General features: G+C 36.6%; 1 protein-coding gene across 1 annotated transcript; it reads right to left on the bottom strand.

The window, feature by feature from the left end:
* Window positions 1–5,592: 5,592 nt before the first annotated feature.
* On the bottom strand, window positions 5,593–13,337 carry MEPE (matrix extracellular phosphoglycoprotein; the record flags this gene model as incomplete). The annotated part of the gene is made up of 2 exons (XM_081304817.1): window positions 13,254–13,337; window positions 5,593–7,071 (listed from the first exon to the last, which is right to left on the bottom strand). The coding sequence occupies exon 2, from the start codon at window positions 6,847–6,849 to the stop codon at window positions 5,593–5,595; it is 1,257 nt and encodes a 418-aa protein (XP_081160943.1). The 5' UTR covers window positions 6,850–7,071; window positions 13,254–13,337.
* Window positions 13,338–23,445: the final 10,108 nt, after the last annotated feature.

Below are 23,445 nucleotides of genomic sequence, written 5' to 3'. Positions count from 1 at the left end.
GATCGAGGGGACTTTCACCCCTGTCTCCTCCATCTCCACTGAGCCCAGCAGTCTCCCAACACTTGTTATGAAACACGATGGCGCAACTGTGGGGCCTTCCCTGGAAAGGGTTCATTCCCCCTCAACAGTCTGGATCTCTGTGGAGACAGAGCTCCAACACTGAATAAGAACAAAGGCAGATTGTGTGGAAGAACACCACAGATTCATGGATCATTGCTCAAAAATTCTAACTGAAGTTTCTATTCACAGGGAACTGTCTTCTAGAACTCAATCCTTTGTGCACTGTGTGGCAACAAGCTCCATCTCAAATCAGCACATTCTGACTCCTTCTCCTTTGCACTATTAACTTTTGCCCTTTCAGTTCCTTCTTTGTCTCCTTGTCACACTCTCTGTTCTGTCTTTTACAGGAATGTGAATTTGAACAGCTACGGTCATATCCTGTTCAAGTGACCAATTTGTATATGACCTATGTGGCACACCACAGTTCTGTAACCACCAGACTAATTTCCACAGAGTAGCGAACTGTGGAAGCCACATAAATATACTGTGAACAATTTCTATTCCACAAGAGCCTATTTAGGTTCCCCTTTTACATGGTATCTTATAAATTCCCTTTTATTTCTATTTTCACTAATTGTTGATATGAGATATGCACAAAGATAAGCTATCTCTTTATTCATCATGGATCAAAAATACTCCCACAACGCCAATCATGGCTATGACTAGCCATGGATCTACAGGAAACTCAGAGCAGTGGTTTGAAGGTGACTGAGAAAGATGCCCCATGCTAGTGATTTCAAACTTGGGCTTTCATTATAATCATTTGAGGAACTTGTTACAAATAAAAATCCTGAACCCCATTCATGACTTTATACCACAAATGTTATTTCAACCACTCACCCATGCAGTGTTTTTAAGATCAGTGTCAGACCATCTCCATCAGAATCACCTCTGTGCTAAAAATACAGCGTATTTTCTTTAATTGATATTGGAGATTGAACCAAGGGGCACTTAACCACTGAGACACATTCCCATTCCAACCTTTTTTGTAATTTTTTTAAAATTTTGAGACATGGTCTCACTAAATTGCTCAGGGACTTACTAAGTTGCTGAAGCTGGCTTGGAACTTGCAATCTCCTGCCTCAGCCTCACAAGTGATTGGAATTAGAGGCGTGTGCCACCACACCCAGCAACAGCTTGCTTTCCTCAAGCAACATACTTGGCATGTCTTTCAGAAGCTCTTCAGCTCATCATTTTAAGTAAGAATTGTCTAAGTTAAAAATTATTTAAATTCTGCTACCTATCTATTAACCTGACAATCACAACAATCTAGTTAAAATTCAAATATAGTAACAGATAGACTTCTAAATGGTGCATATGTGCTACACTATGACTTGCCACTCCTCTAGTCTTTATTATTCAACATCTAAACCATATGTTCTCTTCAAGCTTTCCTTGCAGATATTGTGTGAGTTCACTCCTTACTTTTACTTCTCATCTGTGTTTCTGACCTTGAGGTTGTATTGGACTTTTGCTTTCCTTTCTTTCCTGATTTCCTCATTAAGGTTTTTCTAGTCCTTTACTTCCCCTCCCATTTCTCTTTCTGTTTCTAAGTCCCTTTCCATATCTTCCAACCAAATCTGTCTATTTTTCTTTTTTTTCCCTTTGGGCCATCTAATGCTATATATTAACACTTATGATTCTAAGAATTAGTATCTTGGCTAGCAGAGTTCACAGAAGTTGTTCTTGAAAGATGGGCTTCTTTGAAAGCATCATAGTACCATTGAACCTTGTGTCATCTTGAGCTCCTGCATAGTTCAAAGCTGTTTCAAAAAACTGAGTGTGGGAATGTTATTGTGCTTATTATGGACTACAGCAATAGTGTGTTGAGTAAATGCCTATGGCTTGTATTCTTTGTTCCAACTCTCTTGACCCTGCATTACCCATTGCCACTTAACTGTCCTCTGGCTGGGGTCATCTTACATAAGTTCTACAATACAATAGTATGACTTGAGGATATCAACTGTGAAGATGTATCATCTACAGCCCCTCTCAACCTGTCATACCTGGAGGAAAATGTATTTTATGATATCCTTACTTGTCCCATCCTCAAAACTCCTTTATTGCCTTATTTAAATTTCTATTATTGGATTTACCACCTTCTTCTTAATATCATTTGTGTGCCTTTCTCTTTGACAAAATTAGACTCTTGATAAGGGCCAGGGGCATCTCTTCTCTTCTTCTGTTGATCCCCATGGAATTTTATAAAATGTGGACATTCAATACATGTTTTTCAACTGAGCTGAATGTTATGCAAAAAAAAAAAAAAAGATCAGACAATTTGTCCCAGAAGTCTGGCGTGATCGAAAATAGATAAATTAGAGTCGCAAAATGAAGGTATATCTTTATAAGTAGAGAAATCTAGGGAGATGAAGATAGAAGGAATAGCAGGTACACAAATAAGTGATAGAGTCTAGAACCTGCTCCCAGGCCTGGTACCAGAGAGCTTTTCTTTTGGGGCACAAGGTGGCAGAATGTGTCCATTTCAATCATCCCTTACAAGGCAACTCTAAGAGGCTAAACTTTTCTGCTCTGTTTTGGAAACCTATGTTTATTTTTAAATACAGTGAAGATAATGTAGTTTAGTGCCTGAAACACGGGTTTAGATAAAGCACAAGCTCCACAGTCTGATTTCAGATTGTCCTTGAGTGTCTCTGATCTTTCTGTGTTTGAACTAACTCCTCCACATCTGTGGAAGGGATGAAGAAAATATGAACTTTGCCAGTGCTTTGAAGAAATGCCCATGAACACTGAAGTTTGAAGAGAGGAGACAAAATCTGAGCAGAAGGTTGAGATGCAGTTTCTCCACTAGAAGGCAGACTAGGACAGACAACCTGTAATTACCCAAAGAAAGCATTCACATTCTCTATCCATTCATGCTTTTCTTTTACAACCCCAAGTGTTTTTCACGTGATCAGATCATTCACTTGTAAAAGTCCAATATAACCTGAAATAGAAGCAACCTTTGGTTTCTAAATACTTATTTGCAATTTAAATTCTGATATGATAGTCTTTACTTCATTAACTGCCTCCAGGTTTATTTTTTGTTTTTGTTTTTGTGTTTTTGCCAAAATTATCTTATACTTAAAAAAAGTACTAGTAATAGTTTATTGGTTGATTATGAAATTCTGCTGGTGACATTCCATGATGGGTCTTTTCATCAATACTGACATCTGTTAAGTGCAAAAGTTAGAAATGAGTGAGAGAAAAAAAAAAAAAAAGACATTCATTGTTTTCAGGTTCCAGTTGGGATTTTTTCCCCCCAAGTTTCCTCTCCCTTTCTCTCTCTTTCTCTATATGTATGTTTTAGTCAGCTTTTTCACTGCTATGTCTAAAAGATCAGACCAGCACAACTGTAGGGGAGGAATAGTTTATTTGAGGGCTCATGGTTTCCGAGGTCTTAGTTCAGAGAAGCCTGGCTCCATTCCTCGGGGCTCAAGGTGAGGCAGAACATCATGACAGGAGAGGGTGGCAGAGGAAAGCAGCTCACATCATGGTGATCAAGAAGTAAAGAGAGAAACTCCAGCTCCAGATACAAAATATATACCTCATAGCCACGCCCCAAATTAACCTTTTCCTCCAGCCACACCCCACCTGCCTCTAGTTACCACTCAGTTAATTCCATCAAGGATTAATTAACTGGTTGGGTTCAGACTCTCACAATCCAATCATTTCTTCTCTGAAATTTCTAGTATTGTCTCACACATGAGCTTTCAGGGACACCTCATAACCAAACCATAACAATATGCATATTATATATATATATATATATATATATATATATATATATATATATATGTAAAATGAATTATGTTTTATGTATATCTATGTAATATATGGCAGTAAAGTGAGTTTGACAATAAAAATTCTGGAGTCAGGCTGCCTAGGTACAAATCCTAGCTTACTAGTTAGAAAACTCTGTTTAGTTATGTATAAATTGTAAAAATAACCATGCAAATTAAAGAATTTAACAGAGCATGCCACCTGGCAGACCTTAGAGTGGGTAAGCCACTATTATTTGTGTGTATGTGGAGAATCTCATTTATTCCATGGCTTATATTGCCACTTTTATTTGGAAACAAAGCACCTTCTACCTAGTGTTGGAACTCAGGATCTGTTTAAGGTACCATAATGCCATATGGGCATTGACCCATGTCTACTGTGTCACACACATTGTTCAACTTGACAGTGGGGGTGCCTCACAGAATGCCCCAGTCATAACTGCTGCTGTTTTGGAACTTGCATCCTAAAGAGACTAGAGAATAAGTATTTTTTTCTCCATCTTCTTCTCCTTTTCTTCTCTCTTCCCTTCTCATGTAGAAGATGTCAGTGACAAAGAGGTATGTCTGTTAGGAATTCAGTTCAGCTATAAATAACAACAACAACAAAATAAATGGTGGTCCAGCATGAGGAATCATTCTCATAGAACAAGGACACTGGAAGCAGAGGCCTGATGGGTCTTGTTCTATTGTATTGCCATGATTATTTTGTCCTTCCCAATGGCCACAAAAAGACTTCGGTGCCTTCGGTCAGCATGTTCAAGTTAAACCAAGAAAAAAGCCTTAGAAGAAAGGTAGTACCAGCTGTATAAGCTGCTTTTATCAGTTGGGGTAAAAACCCTTCCATAATTCCTCATCCTTCCCTAACAGGAGACAGATTTTGATTCCAAAACTGTCTCATAGGACATCATTAACTGAAAAGGCATCTACAGTAAAGGAAGGGAGAAAGAAATTGGCTCATAATAATTTGGAATCCATCAATGAACAGTATGTTTAACTACGTTTTTATTTTCCCTTTTCTTATGTTGAACTACGTTTTTATTTTGCCTTTTCTTTTGTTTCTCCTCATATTTTCCCATTGCCCTCTCTCTACTCACTTATTCCCTTTGGAAGGAAGTAGAATTGACAGATGTGATTCCATAAGATTTGTTTCAGGAAATAAAATATGACTTATAGTTGTGCAACAGAGAAAAGAGCGTAGATGGCTGTGAAGTAGGAAATCTCCATTAGAGCAGAAAGAAGTCAGGAAAAGCTGGCATAGCAATGTGAGCTGGAGAAACACGTTCAGGGTTTATCCAGCAGATTAATTTCATATGCACTTCCTTTGCTGGAGGCAAAACTAGTTTTGTTACCTCTGAAATAATGCACCACAATGTACAGAGTTATCTCTAGAACATTTAATTACAGATTGTCCAAGAGAAATAGTGTTTATTTTCAGAGCAAAAAAACATAGGAAGACATTTGCAACATTCACAAGCTTTTTAACCATAAGAACTATTCAAATATTACCTATTATATAAATCCTTAATAAGTGATTTTTTTCCTTTAGAAGTGTTATAACCTTAATTAGAAATTCATATATGACCATTAAGATAGTAAAAAAAGAAAAAATTCCCCTGAGGAGACCAGGCTTCTTGACTCTCTCATTCCCAACTCTGTCCTCTCTCCCTCTGGTCTGCTGTCCGGGCCTCTTCTCCACCACCAACTGGCAGATGACTAGATATACCAATGGTTCTGCTGGGACTTCTAGTAACTAGTCACCGTCACTCTCACTTGAACTGCCACTGTCAGATTCACTACTGTCGTCCCTTCTAGGGGGGCTAAAGTTCCTACTGGAATGGGGTTTTCTGTAATACCAGGAGCCTTTCCTTTGTGACATACTCTTATTCCATGTAGAATTATTTCGTCCATGGGGTACATAATGGCCTTTTCTGCTCTGCATTATTGTATTCCCTTCATTACCAGGGCCATTATGGGGACCTACTTCATTTTTGATATCATTATCAAGACCGTGAGAAGGAACAAGCAGACCCTGGCCTTTGCCCTGACTAGAAAATCTTTGTTTCCCATTTGTGGTCACTCGGTTCCTGTTAGATAGTTCTGTACCTTTTCTACTGCTACCTCTGCCATTTTTTGGTATTTCGTTGTAATTGGCACTTTCCATTGTATCGCTGCTGCCTTCTTTTGATCTCTCTTTTGAGGGCACATGAGGATAATGGAATTCTACCTTCCCCTGGTGAGCATTTTGGCTGCCAGCATCCACTCTGTTCCCTTCCTTTCCAGGGAGTTCCTTAAAATTGGTGGTGCCTGTGATGTCATTGCTGCCCTCCACCAGGCTGATGTCAGCAGTCCCTGCCCCTTTCCCTGTTTGATGCTTGTCTCCAATGGCGTTGCCATCACTTTCTTCTCTCTCTGGGATCTCATTATAATCTGCCCCCCTTATGTCAGGGTTAATAGTCGCAGCTTCACGTGGGCCTGGAAGTCCTGTTTGAACACCTGTACTTTCTGGGTCAGGACTGAGAGCTCCTCCTTTGCTAGGAATGCCCTTAGAAGGTTGACCGTCCCCACTGAAAGGAAAGATATCATTGTCCCCTCTCTCCTGAAGATCTGTGTAACCACTGCCTTCGAAATCACTGGGGATTTTCCGGGCTCGGGAGAGCTGTTTCAGGTACTGAGTGTTGCGTCGGATGTGGGTGTGACGAGCGTATTTGCTTTTTACTGGGCTCTTCTGGGCTTGGGGATCTCGTTGATGATTCCTTTTATCTTCTGAGTGGGCTTTGGCATAGTTGACACTTGATGGGATTTTGCTTAGAACATTCCTGGGTTTGTGCTCTTTGTTTTCTTCTCCCCACAGCTCAGTCACAGTCACAGTCGCTGGCCTCACCCCATGTGGCATATTACTTCTGATGAGAGCCACACCATATTCTTCTTGGTCGTGCAGGTTGCTGATGTCATCATCTCCATCCTCAGCCCCTTTATTCCCAGTGGATTCAGGAAACATGGACATCATTAGGCCATCCCGAGCTTTTCCTATGTTACGAATACTATAGCCTTCATTCTGTCTATTTGCAGAAGGAGTTGTGGATTTATTACTTTGGTTATTTCCATTGGTTTCCAAAAAGGACACATCTTTCTCTCTTTCTTGGATAATGATTTCATTAGATGATGGTTCTTGATTTCTTCTCTTTTCAAAATGATGAAGAGCAATGTTGTCTTTGCTTTTTTCTTCCTGCTGAAGTATAATTTATAGCATAAAGTGTTTATTTCATGCTAAATTTTTTAAAATATAAAAATTCTCAGGCAATTTTTTAAAACCATATGTTTAATTAATGTAGTCTATTAACTCAATAGAGGCTTATTGGTAGAGCTCGTTCTGGAATGGCCAAACCAGATTTCATGGAGAAAGAAAATGAGCAAGGTTGGAAGCATGAGTATGATTCAGATATACAGAGGGGGTGAGGATATTTTAAGGGTAAGTGTCAAAGTCAGTTATTTAGAAAAAGATAATATGAATAAACCTACATGGCTAGAGTGGAAAGATCCTAAGGAAGAGAATAAGAAATAAATTTTTAAAATATAGATTAAGGCCAAACTTTAAAAGAAGACCTAAACTTAAGAATGTGATAGAAGAGTGTGATCCTCATGTAGTGAAGAGTTAGTCACAAGTGAAATGCATTTTACACTTTAAATTATTCTTTGGGTCTTGGGGTTGTGGCTCAGTGGTAGATCACTTGCCTGGCATATGTGAGGCACTGGGTTCAATCCTCAGTACTACATAAAAATAAATAAAATAAAGGTATTGTGTCCATCTACAACTAAAAAGATATTTAAAATTATTAAAAATTTAATTATTCTCTCTCTCCCCTACCCCTTGCCTTTGCCCTGCTCCTCAGAGGCATTCATTCAGGTATGGAAAAATTTTTATTCTTCACTCTTCTTTTTCATTTTTCCTTCCTTCTATTCTTCCTATTTCCCTCCCTCAATCCCTCCCCTGTTCTCTTTCTTTCTTTCTTTTTACAGAAAATCTACAAATAGAAAACTATAGGTAATAATCAGCCTTTGACTTTCAAAAAACAAAAGATTTTGCAGCAAGTCTTGTGACAACAGCTATTATTTGAAAAAGAATTCATTAATTTTCTTCTCTCTTTGTCATATAAGACAAATTTGACAATCGGGATAGGTATTTCCATTCTCAATTTAGCATTTACCAGAATCATTTGGAAGTCTGTTGAAACAAAGACTGTGGGGCCCAAAGGCCAGGTTTCTGACTCAGCTCATCTGAAACAGAGCTTTAGAATTTGCGTTATAACAAGCTTTCAGATGAGGTAGATTTTGCTGGTTTAGGGACTACAATTTGCAAACCTATGATCCAGAATGTATGTTTGGAGATCTAGGCAAGAAAAGAGACCAAGAGAAAATGGATGAAAAGGAGAAAGTAGAGTCAAGCAAAGAGCTTACACCTGAATCTCAATTTGTCCTTTCTTGTGGGAGAGGCTTGTGAAGATGCCACTTTTTTTCAAAGCTGGGGTGCAGCCAGGTTTCAGTAAGCATGCAGAACAACGTGGTTAGGAAGAAAGGGGCTGAGACTGGTTTTGCCACATACTACTTATTCTTTCTCTCTGGCATAGGCAAGATATTGCAAGGTTTGAGCTTCTGTTCTGGAGCTATGAAGAGGGTGATTGCATAGGTGGAGTGAGGTAGTTCTAAAAGGAGCAATGTAGATGGAGCACATATACTAGGGACAGATATGCGTCATATTTTAAGAGGATATCAAATTGCCTGTGGAAGCCAAGAAAGCCCAAATCACTAATGGGTCCCCATGGAGACTACAGTGATAGTAGGTAATGACTTCCTCTTAGGAAGCCAGCAGGGCAATTAGCACTCAAATAGTCAACAACACTGTTCCATGGTTGTCTGAAGAATCCCATCTTCTCCCCTGTGGTGTAAGCTGGGTTTGTATTTAATAGTGCATGGCTTATAGCAGCTCAATTCACAGTAGCCAAACTGTGGAACCAACCTATATGCCCTTCAATAAAGAAACTGTGGTATATATACACAATGGATAAAGAAACTGTGGTATATATACACAATGGAATATTACTCAACAATAAAAGAGAATAAAATTATGGTATATATACACAATGGAATATTACTCAGCAATAAAAGAGAATAAAATTATGGCATTTGCAAGTAAATGGATGGAATTAGAGAATAGCTTGTTAAGCAAGCCAATCCCATAAACTAAAGGCTGAACGGTTTCTCTGATAAGTGGATGCTGATCCATAATGGTGATGGGGGGCATGGGATGAGTGGAGAAACTTTGGATGGGGCAAAGGGAAGGGGGGAGAGGGGATGGGAGTAGGAAAGATGGTAGAATGAGACAAATATCATTACATACATCAGTATATGTATGATTGCACAAGTGGTGTGACCCTACTTTGGGTACAACCAGAGAAGTAAAAAATTGTGCTCCATTTGTATACAATAAATCAAAGAGCATTCTGCTGTTATGTATAACTGACTTGAACAAATAAATAATTTAAAAAAAAAAGAGTAATTGGGGCTGGGGAGGTGCCTCAAGCGGTAACGTGCTTGCCTGGCATGAACGGGGCACTGGGTTCGATCCTCAGTACCACATAAAAATAAAATAAAGATGTTGTGTCCACCGAAAACTAAAAAATAAATATTAAAAACATTCTCTCTCTCTCTCTCTCTCTCTCTCTCTCTCTCTCTCTCTCTCTCTCTCTTTCTCTCTCTCTCTTTAAAAAAAAGAGTAATATGTTGGTATTACAATTCCAATTTAAAATAAGTACACCTGTGATTTTAAGCTTAAACCTTTTTAGGAAAAGGTGTTTATTAGTTAAAAAACATACTTAAAAAGAAAGCCAAATATATGAAATTTATATACTCAATTTAAAATAATTAAAAGAATTTCATGATTCATTAGTAAACCAGAACAAAAATTAATCAAAGGCCCCCTTATATGTGTTAAAATTTGACTTTGAAAAAAAATTGTAAATTGAAAATAATTAATTAATTAAGAGAAAAAAAAGTAGTGGGTGGACTAAGCCATGCCTGTATACCATCTTAGAGAAGAAGGGGAAGTGAGGATCTGAGCATTTTTATCTAAAAGAGACTAAAGGATTTACTCAAAAACTATTTACATTATTAGATAATCTTAAGTCTAGACAGGTTAAAATGAATTTATGTGCATTCCCTTGTCCCTTTATAAACCCATTGGTAGGATCTTTTGAGCAACAGAATAATTACAGAAAGAAAAAATTCCATAGTTCTTTACACCCCAAATTGAATTTATGCCACTACATAAGCCTTCAAACTGGTGAATAATATAAAATCAAAATAAGAGATATTTATGGAGGACTCAAGATTTGTATACAATTGGGCTGTGTGCTGTATGTTCTAAGCAAAACCTGGTGAATTATTAAATGGCAAAGACATCCTGTAGGTACAAATGGTATGTGTAGCAATTTTTCTTCTTAGGCCACTGTGTTCATATCCATCACCTGACTATGGTTATGGGGTCCCATGTCAACCCCAAACTCTAATGTAGTCTGATCATCCCCAGCACACAGCATCTGTCACTTTTCTTGCCCTGGCCATAGCCCTGTATTCACTACACAGCTTAATTTTGTCTTATCTTTTTGTAACCACGCTTCAATCTTCTGGCTCTTGTTGAGCACGTGAACATCTTCTTGGACATGTTAATTAAAGATGTAAACATAGAGATATCTTATTTCCCAGATAGAGAAGCAGTCAGCTGAAAACACACACTTTGGGAGCAAGGTTGTAGGGAATATATCGAAGAAGATAGAAAAAACAGATTCAGGGAAGCCAGCACCATTAAGAATAGCACCAGTAGAATAGCAGACAGGAGATGACCATGGTCTTTCTTAATTCTTCACTCCAGTGCGCACTAAAAGTAGTTGAATTATGAAAAGAGCATGGATATTACAACCACCTGCCTGACTCTTTATTGACTGTATGACCTTGGGAGCCTTATTTAACTCTTTGAGTTTTAGCATTTTCAGCTATAAGATAGGAAAAATGATACCTACCTTTTAGGATTGTTGTGAGAATTAAATAATTTTATTAAATGATATAATGCATGTAAAGCATCTAGCAAAATTCCTATCATTAAACAAGTCTATATAAATGATAGTAACAATAATTTCTTATGGAACTGTATACAACTCTTTGTGGAATGCTTTCTCACATAATGTTAATGATAGTCATTTGATATAGAATGCACGCCTGTCGTCCAAGTCCCTCGACCGACATCTCTAACATGGTCATAGAGGCAGGTAGAGATAGAATTTTTCTGAACACTCTGCCCATACAATACCTGAATGTTGCCCTCTGGCTGTTGGTTCCACAAGCATGTGGCCCCTGATGACATGTTACTTAAAATGAGGTTCTGACAGAACTTCTTCTCCCGACCCCTCTCTGTCTTTCCCCTACCCCCAAATAGAAGCACGGTTCTAATGGAAGGACCACCAGTTATTAATTATTTGGTGCAGTGGGGAAATTGTTGAATCGGCTCCTACTCGAATCTCAAAATAAAAATGGTTTATCTAAATGTACTTCAATTGCATAAAGCTTGCTAACATCTGCAAAAGTGCCAACTTGTAGCAATTTTAAGATTTAATTTGAATTGATTTATTTGTGGAAGTTATGACATCATTAATGACCAGTATGACACCATTATTTTTTATATTCCCAAGTATATTCTAAAAGTAGGCAAGACTTTGCTATGAAAAGAGAGAGAGAGAGAGAGAGAGAGAGAGAGAGAGAGAGAGAGAGAGAGAGAGAGAGAGAGAAACTTTGCAGTGAGTTACTTCTGAATAAAAAGTACTAGAAACAGTATCTTGCTTTAAGTCATTTAGTTTGGGACATTTATATTGTCCATTGCAATCAAGCTTATTTACTCATTGCTAATATAGCCTTTTGAGCTAAATAAGTGGGCCAGAAAAAATAAGTAGATTTTAATAATTCCTTCTTGATTTTTTTCTTTTCCTATTCTGAACTAGGTAATTTTTTTGTTTGTTTTTGTTTTTTTGTTTGTGTTTTTGTGTTTTTAGTGCTTTTACTAGTTTCAAAAGAGTAACATATTTACTAATGAATTCTATGCATGTCATTAGAGAAATTAATGAGATTATTTTATAATGGAAAACATGAAATAACTTTTGAACTGTGGTATGTAATAGCTAATCATTTCTAACCATGCATCAGAGAAAATGTTTTAAAACCAGAAAAACTTGCTTTTTTGCATTTGCTTATGTTAAGTAATGTTTGGCTGCATATTGGTCTATGAATAAGTTAGCTGGTCTGATTTTGTATTTTCATTCTTCAGTTCATAGTATTCTTTTCTTGGAGAATGGCCTCACCCATTCATCTCTGTTTTCTCAAATCCTGCTCATCCTCCAAGGCCCAGCTCAATAATTCCATTATGTGGAGTTCCCTGAACACCAGGCAAACAACCATTTTTTTTTTCTACTCCAAGTCCCTAAAGCATGATTTAAAAAAAAAAAAATCCCTTTTATATGGCACTTTCCACATTGCCTCTTGGGTTCTAATGATTTTGTAAGTGTCTTTTGTTTCTTTTCTAATTCCCAAGATCCTGGAGAGAAGGAATTAAGTATTTTACATAGTACCTTACACAACAGAAATAGCTGAATTTTTTTGTTACTACAAGTAAGTTCTGACTGATTTTAATAGGCAAGTGGATGCGGTTTTAGAGATGGCATGTAAAAGATACCAAACAGAAGAAAATAACATTTCTGAAGGGAAACTCCTACTTCCATGGGAAATGAGAACAGATTTGGAAAAGTGAGTAGTACTTCTGCTGATGGTATTGAAAGCTGTTTCCAGCTCTTTGACCAACGTATCTACAAGAAGAGACTGAGTGAAAAGAATTATTGTCAACCCAGTGACAAAGGCCTCATTCATTCTCTTCTGAGCATCCCAACACAGATTGAGTCATCCGTGGAATGAATTAAAGACACTAAAACATGTCCCTCTTAGGCCAAAATGATTTCTCCTATTAACTTTCCTCTGATGAGATTCCCACCATTAGAGCATATGGTGTCCAGAACATCTCCTCACGTAAGATCAAACCTTACTCAAAATAATGTGGCAATCCATGGGTGTCTGTAGCTGCAGGTCTTGAAACAGACAGGATTTTGAGCCAGGGCATGGGGCAGGAGTCAGGAACACAGAGTGGCATTAGTAGAGAGGACTAAGGAGCCTAGGAGTATGGGGGAAGGGAGGAAGGTGCCAGCCAGGGACAGAAACCAGAGAGGAGGCAAAAATAAACTTGTCTCTCCTACAATTTCCCCTAGGGTTAGTCCAGAGTTTGGCTTGCAAAAAGAACCTTCACTCAAAGATTCTGCTTACCTTTCTGTTGGTTTGATTTTCCTTCCCAGATGATGTATTAACATCCTTAAAAATATAATACCCATATTTTTCATGGTGGCCCTTGTATGTTCTCTACAAAAACACAACATTATATTAAGGTGAGTGGTCATTCACTACAAAGCTTCCTGGCTTCCTTTCTGACAGCATGAGATATTTTTTAACTTGGGAGAAGTCAAATTCTGCTTCTGACAAATGGTAGTGCTTCTTGGAACCACAGGAGGGAGTGCGTCAGCCAGCCTCTGGAGACAGCCACTTGTTCCTTCTCTTTTATCTACTTATCTGTAAATATGTTCTCCCTGCATATGACTGTCAAATGCTTCACCTCCCAGGGTGTATCAATTTTTCTTCAAATTTCAATGGAAATGGAACATGCAGAAATATTTCAGATGAGATGGCTGAGGAGATCATGAGGAAGGCAGGTTTTACAATACTCTAATATCCAAATGGAAAAACTCACAGCAAGAATATGCAGCCTTTTAAATTTGCAGTTTTAGCCCTTTGTAATTTTCAGTTCAGATAAGGAACAGAAGATTGTTAGTTCTTAGAACAGAGTTTTCTGAGAGTGCCAAGAGAAACTATGGCAGGCAGAAGTAAGCTGCAATTTGGTGATGTGCAAAGCTGAGAGTATTTGGTGAACTTTCTGGATGGATGTCGAAAACGAGTTCCATGTAAACTAAATTTTCCATTAAAACCTGTAAACCAATTTCCTCTTTTTTCCCTTTCATTTATCACTTTGCTCTCATGTGTCCATGTGGCAAAATATAATTTGCTAGTTACAATATCCCAGAATTCTTCCTTATCCCTCTGAAAGTTGCCTAGCAAAACATTATTTCTTGAAGGAAGAAATCACACTGAAGAGAAACAAATCTATATTCAGAATGGTTTCTTACTTTCCTATCTCACATAGTGTGAATTTTAATACTTGATTAACTAGAAAGTGCCAAAATGATGTTGCATAATTTTGCACTCCCAGTATAAGCACCCAAAAATATTTTGGCAGTTCAAACTTTCTCTTATTGACGTTCTTTCTTTACAGAGCTAAAATTGAGTTATTTGAGAAGAATAATTCTATTTACCCTGTGTTCTTCCACACAGCCTTGCCGAGGTTTCACAGTCTGTAGTGGAAACGTCTGCAAGGAAATGAGGGACATTTCACCAAGTGGAACATTCTTTCATCCATTTCTTCAAACAACAAATCATTTATTTTTCTCTCACTGGGTTGTACTAGTCAATGTGGAAAATCATTCTAACCAAAAGAAGGTGGACCCAGTTATCCCTTCACAGTTATTTTGGTATTAGAAAGGACAGTGCCAGCTTTATTCTCCCAGAGGGAAACAATGCCATCTCCATTTCAGAACCAGATTCCAGCACAGAGAACCACCACATGGAATGGCAAGAAGAAGGCAGGCATGATGCTCCAGCGGAGGAGCACAGATGCCATTGTTATTCACTGAAGAGAGGTTTTCACTCTCAACCTGGAATTGTTGAGTGCAAGAGAACTCAGAGTTCAGTGCTATGGACTTATGGGAAATGATGGTATAAATTCAACTGTTGATATGATGAGTTAAGTTATGACAGTGCTAGTGGTCCAGGAAAAGTCCCACACCACAGTCCTGCATGGAAGGAGTAGGATTATACCCCTTCTCTGTCCTTACTGTTGCCAGCCTCCTGGCCAGAGGTTTTATTCAGGGAAGGTGAATGGAGGTGGTCAGCAGATTAGAACAAATTCTTTCTCTTGGATTGATATGAAAAATGTCAAAATTTATTGAGAGGTCCTGATGGTGAGGGGTTGCTATTGAAGTGGAGGATGATCAGAAAATAAAAAGGAATAGACCTGGGCAGCTGTCCCAGGCCTTTGAGCTGAAGGCAGAACAATATCTAAGAATCCTGGAGCAAGTTTTCTGCAACAGGAACAAGTATATGGATATTTAATTGTCAGTATTTCTATTTCTCTACTTACTTTTGAAAGCCCTAGCTTATCTGTGATGTTGAAAGGGGAACTACCTAGTAGAACATGTTTGTTCTTCAATATATATGCTAAAGTAGAAGCAGGAGCCATGGTGGACTGGTTATAGAAGAGAGAAACCTTCAAGGAAAGATCAAAACAGAGGTAAGCAGTTTCAGGGGCTAATAACAGTCTGCCTGATAGCAGTCCTATTCACTTAGAAAGTAGTTTCCTAAATAAATCTTATTTAAAAACTTTAAAATAAACCTTAATGTCATGGATTTTCTTAAAGCATCTTAAAAATATAAACTCAAAAGTTTACTAAAAATACCTCAATGTAAATCTGTCTAATATTCCATTTTATTCTAGAAACAAACAATAGTTTCTCAAGAAAGCCTTATATTCATATAGCACTTCACAGTTTATAAACTGTGATAGGGATCTGTCACACAGATTTGCATAGAAATCTCATTTGAGTCCCACAATAACCTGTGTAATATAGGTAATAGAAGAAGCCACAATGCCTATATGTACAGAGGTGGTAGTAGATGTAGAGGAGATACATTAACCTAAATCCTCTCTCTCTCAAAGCCCCAGGATTACAATAATAAATTTTAAGTAGTTACATAAGAAAAAGCATTTGCTGATAAAAAAAAAATGTTCCCAAAGCTTACATTAACCTCAAGATATATTTTACAATTTTATTCTTTGTTGTATTTTTTAATGTTCGTTCTTATATGATCTTTTGAATGTAAGTTAGATCATTTCATCATTCTTTACTAATGTAAGAACAGCTAAAATAGTTCTGGAAATGGGGTTATTGGAAGAATAAAACATAAAAATGAGTTGGGTAGATATAAAGCAAAAGAAACGAAAGCATGGGCATCTTCTTAACAGAACACAGGCACACTAACAATCACATGCATTTGTGTATGGATTAAAATACATACATGATGACACAGAGTACCTTGGTATAGCCATGATATTCTGTAACTTAGAACAAAACCTTCCTAGTCATATTGCCTACTGATGAATTTTCATGGAATTGCACGGCCCAATGACCTTTTATTTCTCATGTTTTAAAATTGTTTGGAATTTGGCTTACAGTTCTTAGACATACATAAGTTACACAGTATATATTACATTTTATGCTAGCAATCTATTATTAAATACTTTAGATAATTGCTAAAACAGAATCTGTGTATCTGTGAGAAAACATCACATTTTACCTTTCGCAATGCCAAATTTTGTACCCTTGCTGAGACTCTTTCATTTGAATCTGTACCCTTCCCTCTTCTCCCAATACCCAATTGGTGGTTGATCTGGGCTTGAATGTGGTTCTGTAATGGAGATGGCATTGTCTGCCTCTGGGAGGAAAGTTGGCACCTTATTTTGTCCAGTGGTCACTGGATCAATGTTGACATAGCATTTTACTGGAAAATGGTCAGAAGCATCACTCCAGCTGTTCCTTGGAATGTAATGCTCAAAATAAACTCATCCTCAGTTGGTTAGATTGAACTAGGTCAAATAGACCCAGTCCATCACCATCATGCCTAAGGGCGTGCCTCTACAGCCTTGGTGAGCTAGGTGATGTGGATTGGGCCTGACACATGTCTGTTTTAAGTAGGACAGCCCCCACAGGACTCTGTGAGTACGTGTACTAAGAGGGGTGTATCCTTTCCCCAAATTCTGCTGTCCTTGCCAGATGGTATGGTTCATCCTTGTCCCTCTGGTTACCCAACTGGTCGCCCACTCACTTAGGACCTATATTTAAGCATGGTTGGCAACACAATGATTACTTGTTTCCATAGTTGTCCAACCAAAAAGGTTACTCTGAGAAGTTAGGATACTGTTCAGACATTATCTAATTAGCGCTGTGTCTGCATTGCAGAAAATGTCTGTAATGCTCAGCATTGTCACAAGACAATTTGGTCACATCCTGAGTACTCATCTGGGTGAATCAGAAGAAAAGACACAAAGGGAAATAGAAGCTTGAGTTGGGCTAAGTTTAGGTGGCAATACTTCATATCTATAGCCTCACTGAAGAAGAGAACATGTTTAGCAAAATCCCATAGCACTAAGGTGTTGAAAGAAATACAGAAACATTTTGTACCTTTGCATTGCCATCTGTTTACAAAATAGTGTTGGTGAGCTTTAAAACATTCATCGGGAGTTCTTCATTTGGATAATATACTAATGTAGCATAGTATGTACATATTGGAGTATATATAGTAAAAAAGAAAAGTTTGGGGCATGATATAATTTAAGTCTTTGAACATTAATCATTAGCCTTAGCTGACTTGAAACACTCTTACTGGCTTTCAGTTCTCTCAAAAATACTGCTTTAGGTGCTCTGTAGAAAGTAACATGGAGATATCACATGTTTATTGAAAGGTTCCTTAGTGATAGATGTTAAGTGCTGGATTTTTTCTATATGCTTGATACGTTATTGTTACTGAATTAGATAAATTCTACTAATGTTAAAAGACATGGCTTAAAAGAAAATAAAGTAAGAGATTCTATGAACATAAATGAATTTTTAAATGCTTACTGATGCTGCCCAGGTCACACTAAAAAGCAGCAGTCCCACATAGATACCTTGCATCTTGGAGAATCTCTGTGAAAAGACAATAATATTTTACCCTAAGGCATTGCCAATTGTGAACTGCAGCCATAAACTCAAAAGTACATGTAAAATCCTTCCACCAGAGCGTCCATTTCCTTTATGTCTATTAATAATTATATATTATTATATATTATAAGTATACAATATTTATATACTGGCACATGTTTTATATAGTTATATCTATAAATTAGCATATATATATATATATACAAATATTTTGTATGGCTTTTTTATACCCAAATGTGGATATTTTAAGCTAAAAATTTTAAAGTCTAATTATTTCTATGTGAAAAGAAAATTGTTGACTATCATTAAAACAATAAAGTAAGCTACAGAAATGATTTAGAGACACATTTATTTGCTCTATTGTTAGTCCTACATTTTTTTCTCATCTTTACAAAGAAATCATTGAGTATTTGTATAGTTCAAAGTGACAGTAAATTAATATAGCAGCTTATAATAGACTCTTCAGGTGTGTCAAAGTAGCAAACGCCACCATGAGGAATAAAATTCTATTTCAATCCAGGCTGGTGCCCCAACATACGTCCCCATATTCATTAGCAAAGTCTCTGAATTCACCGCCATCTCTGGGCTGGAGAAACTACTTATGTGACATTTACATTAATAGCTAGCAATTTAAACATTGAAATGAACTAAGGACTGTTCTAAGAATTTCATATGTATTCAATTATTTGAGCCTCACAATAATCCTATAAATGAAGTGAGTCCTATCCTATAGATAAAAAAGGTCAAATAACTTGCCCCCAAACTCACAGTTATTAAGGGGCAGAACAGTGATAGCTATCCAAGAAATGCAGCTATAGAGGCAGTGTTCTTAGTCAGTACTATGTGCCACCTTAAATAAGTCTCTATTCTTTAATCTTATTACAGAAGTATCTACACATAATTGACTTAATGACAAATCATATATCAGACTCAACAATGTAATGTTTAAAACACAGTTATGGGTAAAAGTACACGTTTATACTTTGGTAAATATATTGACAGACTCCAGTGAGCCCTTGTAAGTAGACATTAGATTGAAAAAAATATATATTGTCAGAATATCTTTGGACTAACAATTTGTTGATTTTCATGAGCATTAAATATTTTACTAATTATACATACACATATAGCAACCGATATGAAAATAATATTTCATTCCTTGTGATTAGTTGGGATAAAACACTTTTAAATGAGAAAAGTAATATATAAATATTCTTCCAATCTTTAAACATTTCAAAGCAAAAATTTATTTGTAGAAGTAAACAAAATTATTGAATATATTCTGAAATTTTAGACTATTCTCTTCCAAACTAATATAATTCTAAGGAATTATTTCAAACTAAAGTTTATTTCTTCAAATATTTTATATATCCAGACAATATAAATCAGTTATCAAATAACAATGCTGAACAGTAGAAATATCAGCACAGACAATGTTTGAAAACATAAACATGATCAGATTTTCTTTATTCTGGTTTGTAAAGGATACAACCAAATTTACAGAGGAATAGAGTAGAGTTTAAGTCTTTGTGTTACTGTGAATCTTGATTATGCTGATAGTCAAATCAAAGAGGAAGGTAATACCAAACCATCAATTTGGTGATTAGTTGGTGATTTCTATAGCTTAGTAACACACTTCTTATGTTATAAAATAAAGCACTGAATACTACACAGTTGTGCAAATTGTAGAGAATACCTTCAATTTGCATTTACTTTCAAAAGCAGTAATATGATCAGAGTGCCAAGCATCCTGAAAATGTAAACAGCTATGATATAAAGCTATTTGCTACCAAGAAGATTGAGAGAACCAAATTACCTGGTATGTTTTACCTTCAGAAAACCTGGTTTCTTCTGCAGATTAGAAGTCTCTGAGCATTTTGCTGAAATTTAAAGTTTGTTAGAATTCCCAGTGTCCAATCAGCACTGGCCCACTTTGCACTAGCAAACAATTTGTTACCAGTGCCCACAGATAACCACAGGGGGCAAAGTAATTTTAATCTAAAAATGTTTTTGTGGTAGAAAGCTGCTATCAAATGTTCCAGAAAGTGGAATAAACAGAAAATATAAATACCTCAGTTTGAATATCATGTTGTCAGATAATTAGAATTGATTTTAAAACTATTAGGACAGAATACCTAACAAGTTTAGAGATAGAAAATATTTATAAACTAAAAAGTTTATAGATGCAAATTTTTTATTATCTTTTCATACAAAAAGTCTCTAACCTCAATTTTATCTGAATGAAACTCAGAAACATTAACAAAGATGTTTGAGTGCCTACTATGTGGCACCCATTGAGGAAATAATAGTGAGCAAAATGGACAAAATAATTCTTGTTTTCATGGAACTTAATGACTCAGTAGAGAAGACAGTAATAAATAAGATAAATAAGTAAACCAGTAAACCATTTTATGTTAGATAATGACATAGATGAAGTCTAAGTATAAAATGTACTGCAGGGATAACAAGCATTAGGATTGAGGACTCTAGGTTGAAATCTAGATAGAGTTTTGGAAACACTTTATTGAGAAGGCAACTTTTGGGTAAAGACTTTGCTGTGATTTGAATGCATGTGTCCCTCTAAAACCCTTTAAGATTTGATTAAGTCATGGGGGTAGAATGTTCATGAATGGGATTAGCAACTTAATAAAAGAGCTGGAGGGAATTAACTAGGCCATTTTTGCCCTTTCACCTTTCTGCCATGTAAGAATGCAGAATTTATCATCTCTGAAAGATGAAGTCACAAGGCACCATCTTGGAAGCGGAGATAACAAATCCTCATCAGACACTGAACTTGCAGAATCTTGACCTTGAACTTTCTAGTCCCCGGAACTATTAGAAATAAATTTCTTCTCTTTATAAATAACACAGTCTGTAGTATTTTGTTATAGCAGCATGAACAGATTAAGACGTCTGTAGCCACAGGACTATCTATAAGAAGAACATTCCAAGCAGGAGGAATAGGAACAACAGAGCTTCAGTGACAAGAGCCTGCTGGCTTGTTCTACAGAAGAGGCCAATTTGGCTAGAGGAACTGAGCAAGGAGAATAGCAGCAAATGAAGTCAGAAAGGCATTAGGTGGCAGATGATATGGGGCCTGAATGTCATCACAAGACTTTGGACTTTACCCTGAATGAGAAAGAAATCCTCTAGAGGTTTTGAATGGAGAATTGACTTAAGGAGTGACTGGATTAGGAAAAGGGCAGAGATAGCATCCTTAAAACTCTCATGATAATCCCAAAAAGAGCTGATGGGACTTGAACTAGAGTGTGGCAGAAGAATGATGTAAATGGACGTATTCAGAGTATATATTGAAAGGCAAGCCAGTAGGACTGCTGGTATACTAGATAAAGGCTGTGAGAGAAAATCAAGAATCAAGATGACATCTGTGTTAGTGACCTGCAACTAGAAGAATTAAGTTGCTTTATATTGATCTGGGAAAATATTCAGAGAAGATAGTTTTGAAGGAAATATTGTGAGTTTAGAATTGTTCATGAATGTTATACAATGGTCAAATTAGGGATTTCTTTTTATTTGGCAGTATTAGGGATCAAATTCAGGGCCTTGCTCTTGCTAAACAGTTGCCCTACCACTGAATTATAACCCTAGCCCAAGAGTACTGAATTTCTTAATGAAACAAGTAGCATACCCATATTAGAGTAAGCCATTCATGGTTATTGCCTATTCATCTCTATTGTCCGCACTGGCTGCCAAATTCATAATTGTGATAGTTAAGGGGGTTCCATTCAATCTAAAAATATAACAACCCATGGGTTTTTTACATTGAAATTATATGTGAAAATATGTATGAAAAATTGTGTGAAAATTATTTAACCTATAGTTTGTGATAAGAACTATCTATAGTTAAATGCATTTTAAAAATTATAGATGACATATGAGATTTAAGTATAAGCTCTAATTTCTCCCAGCTCACCAAATAGACAAAAAAAAAAAAAAAAAACAGCAACAAAAATAGACCTTGGGTGCCTTAGGCTTAGAAAAGGATACCTTTTGTAGTTAAGGCCAAATCCCACTTTCTGCCGTACCAAATTCTGCATCTTATGACTGTCCTGGGCTGCTTTTTTTTTTTTTTTTTTTTTGGTTTTTGGCGGACACAACATCTTTGTATGTGGTGCTGAGGATCGAACCCGGGCCGCACGCATGCCAGGCGAGTGCGCTACCGCTTGAGCCACATCCCCAGCCCCTGGGCTGCTTTTTCAAACACCTGCCAAGGCTAGAGTTTGAGCTATTGACCTGGGGCCACAATGATCCAACCTTGAATTTTAGAATATTTGAATACTACCATTGAAAATGAAGGCATTTAATTCTAGGAATTTTGAAGCCAAACTCAAATAGATCTGAGTTCAAATCCTGATTTTACTAAGTGTTCATGTGGTAAATTTCTTAACTAAATTGAACTTTGCCTCAATTTCTCCAACTAAATATAGGGATCATAAATGAGCTAAATTTTCATTAGTACTATGACACAAGCATTGTTCTCTGTGTTTTTACATTAATTCATTTTACCCTCATAACAACTTTGTGATGTAGGTATTATTGTTATTATACTTACTTTAGCAATGAGACAAAATTCTCTTAAGCGACTTTCTTAGGGTCACATACTCAGCAAGAAGAAAAGACAGAAATTGCAACCAGGCAATTTGATGCCAAAAAAAAGCTTTAAAACCATCGTACTATACAGCATAAACATTAAATTAACCAGCTCTACAAGGTGCTTAGTTAGCCCAGTGCCCACTTGTATAATTAAAGGATAGATAACTACGCATCCCACCCACTCTTCCCATCATTAATAATAATCGGGTATTCAGGTGATGGATATGTCTTCCATATCTCCTTTCTGTCCTCTGTTGATTACATGTCTTCTTCCATAAAGTACTTAATGTAAGAGTAAAGTCAGTAAAATATTGAGGGAAATAATATGGCTAATGTATAAGAGAACATGGTGGAGTGGTCTATTTCTCTAGACATAATAAATATTTGTGCCTATGATTTCACCTATTCAGGTGATAGGGAAAAAGCTAACAAGAAAATCAAAGCCAAGGAAAGAAACACAACAAATGAGAATGTTCAGTCAACTTTGAGACTGAACAGAAATATAGTTATATAAACAGTAGACAGATGTGAAAGCACAAGAATGTTCATCTTGAACTTCAAGTATTCCGTAAGACCAATGAATAATTTAGCAATTTCTAAAACAATTGACAGATCATGTTGTCTTAATCTTTTTCATTTTTGTAACATTACTTTTATATTTTGAATGATCCAGGGTAAAGAGTAGCCACCTGGCTTTTGCTTCATATCTGATATAGCCTTCTAAAATATTTGTGGGTTTTTCATTGCTAGAATCTTAAAGCTGTTTTCAGATATATCTCAAATGTGCGTCCCTTTATTTCAAAAAAATTTGAGTATGAGTGTGAGGGGGAATATTTCCCCTTCACTTAAGTGATGGGAAATATCTAATTCTGATCTAGAAGAACATGTGTTCCAGGAAGAGAAAATTTCATAGAATTTTAAGAGAGGAAAAATAAAACTGACTTAGCTTCTAGTCCTACCAAGTAATATACAGGCAGGAG

Source organism: Spermophilus citellus (genome assembly GCF_964194105.1).
Source record: "Spermophilus citellus genome assembly, chromosome: 8".
Lineage (NCBI taxonomy): Eukaryota > Metazoa > Chordata > Mammalia > Rodentia > Sciuridae > Spermophilus > Spermophilus citellus.
Note: the sequence above shows the minus strand (reverse complement) of the source record. Positions and strands in the feature narration are given on the sequence as shown.